Raw genomic sequence first — 865 nt, 5'->3', positions numbered from 1 at the left:
GATCGTTCAAGATCAGGATAGATATTATCAAGAGGCATGCCAGTGTGTACATGACCGATGATTCGGAGATCGCCATCAGGTAGAATATCATACAGATTAGAGCCATGGTCACCCATGACTACTGCTGCGAGCTTTGACCTAAAACAACGCCGGCAACACCCTACATCATGGAGTCTATCACAGATTATCTATGTCGGGAGAACGTCATAACGGAATATCCAAATGCGACATGACGGAAGCCTCGACTCAGTGTTGCTTACCTATCTTGAGATATGTAGATCCCATTGTAACCGGGCCTAGCACCACCGATCTCTCGGCATTTCTCTCCGTCACAATAGACTATGGTACAGGAGTTCAACCCTAGTATCAAGTCAGCAAGGAAGCGCCCTTTAGCCAACATATTCGGACCTGAACAGCCTTGTCTCCCTCCGTTCACCAGAAGACACTCGGTTCACCTTTATCGTCGCCTAAAGGGTGACCCCACCATTTTGTGGCGTAGAACTTTACCCTAGGCTCGACCTCTGATATTTGCATGTCATTGAGTTGACCATAGCCCATCTCGGGTGAGGTAACGGATCTGATAAGAGCGCTTTGAGCATCTTGACAAAATGGAATCATGACTTCATGTATAGCAACGCCACAGGTCGTTGTCCTTCAGAGCGCACTCGAAAGAACTCAACCCGTTCCCCGCCAGATGCCCAAGCATGATTGACGACACCGAGAGTGGCAGTCTCCCTATGATAGGATATCCCGTGGGGACGGAAGGATATTCCGATCGGGAAACCTTCCAACGGCAGAGCTGTGAGGACCTCAGCTTTGACGTCTAGTGCGAACAGAGGGAACCTGGCTACGGCAATTCTATGAT

The 865-nt window shown here is 49.2% G+C and overlaps 1 protein-coding gene across 1 annotated transcript; it reads right to left on the bottom strand.

The window, feature by feature from the left end:
- Positions 1-260: 260 nt before the first annotated feature.
- Pmar_PMAR021474 (hypothetical protein) lies at positions 261-558 on the bottom strand (the record flags this gene model as incomplete). Its single annotated transcript, XM_002787976.1, has 2 exons — positions 261-408; positions 456-558. Coding segments are annotated over 2 exons (251 nt in total), but the record flags the coding sequence as incomplete, so codon positions are not given.
- Between the last annotated feature and the right edge of the window lie 307 nt (positions 559-865).

Source organism: Perkinsus marinus, assembly GCF_000006405.1.
Source record: "Perkinsus marinus ATCC 50983 genomic scaffold scf_1104296928844, whole genome shotgun sequence".
NCBI lineage: Eukaryota > Perkinsozoa > Perkinsida > Perkinsidae > Perkinsus > Perkinsus marinus.
The sequence above is the reverse complement of the archived record's forward strand: the minus strand, read 5'-3'. Positions and strand labels throughout refer to the sequence as shown.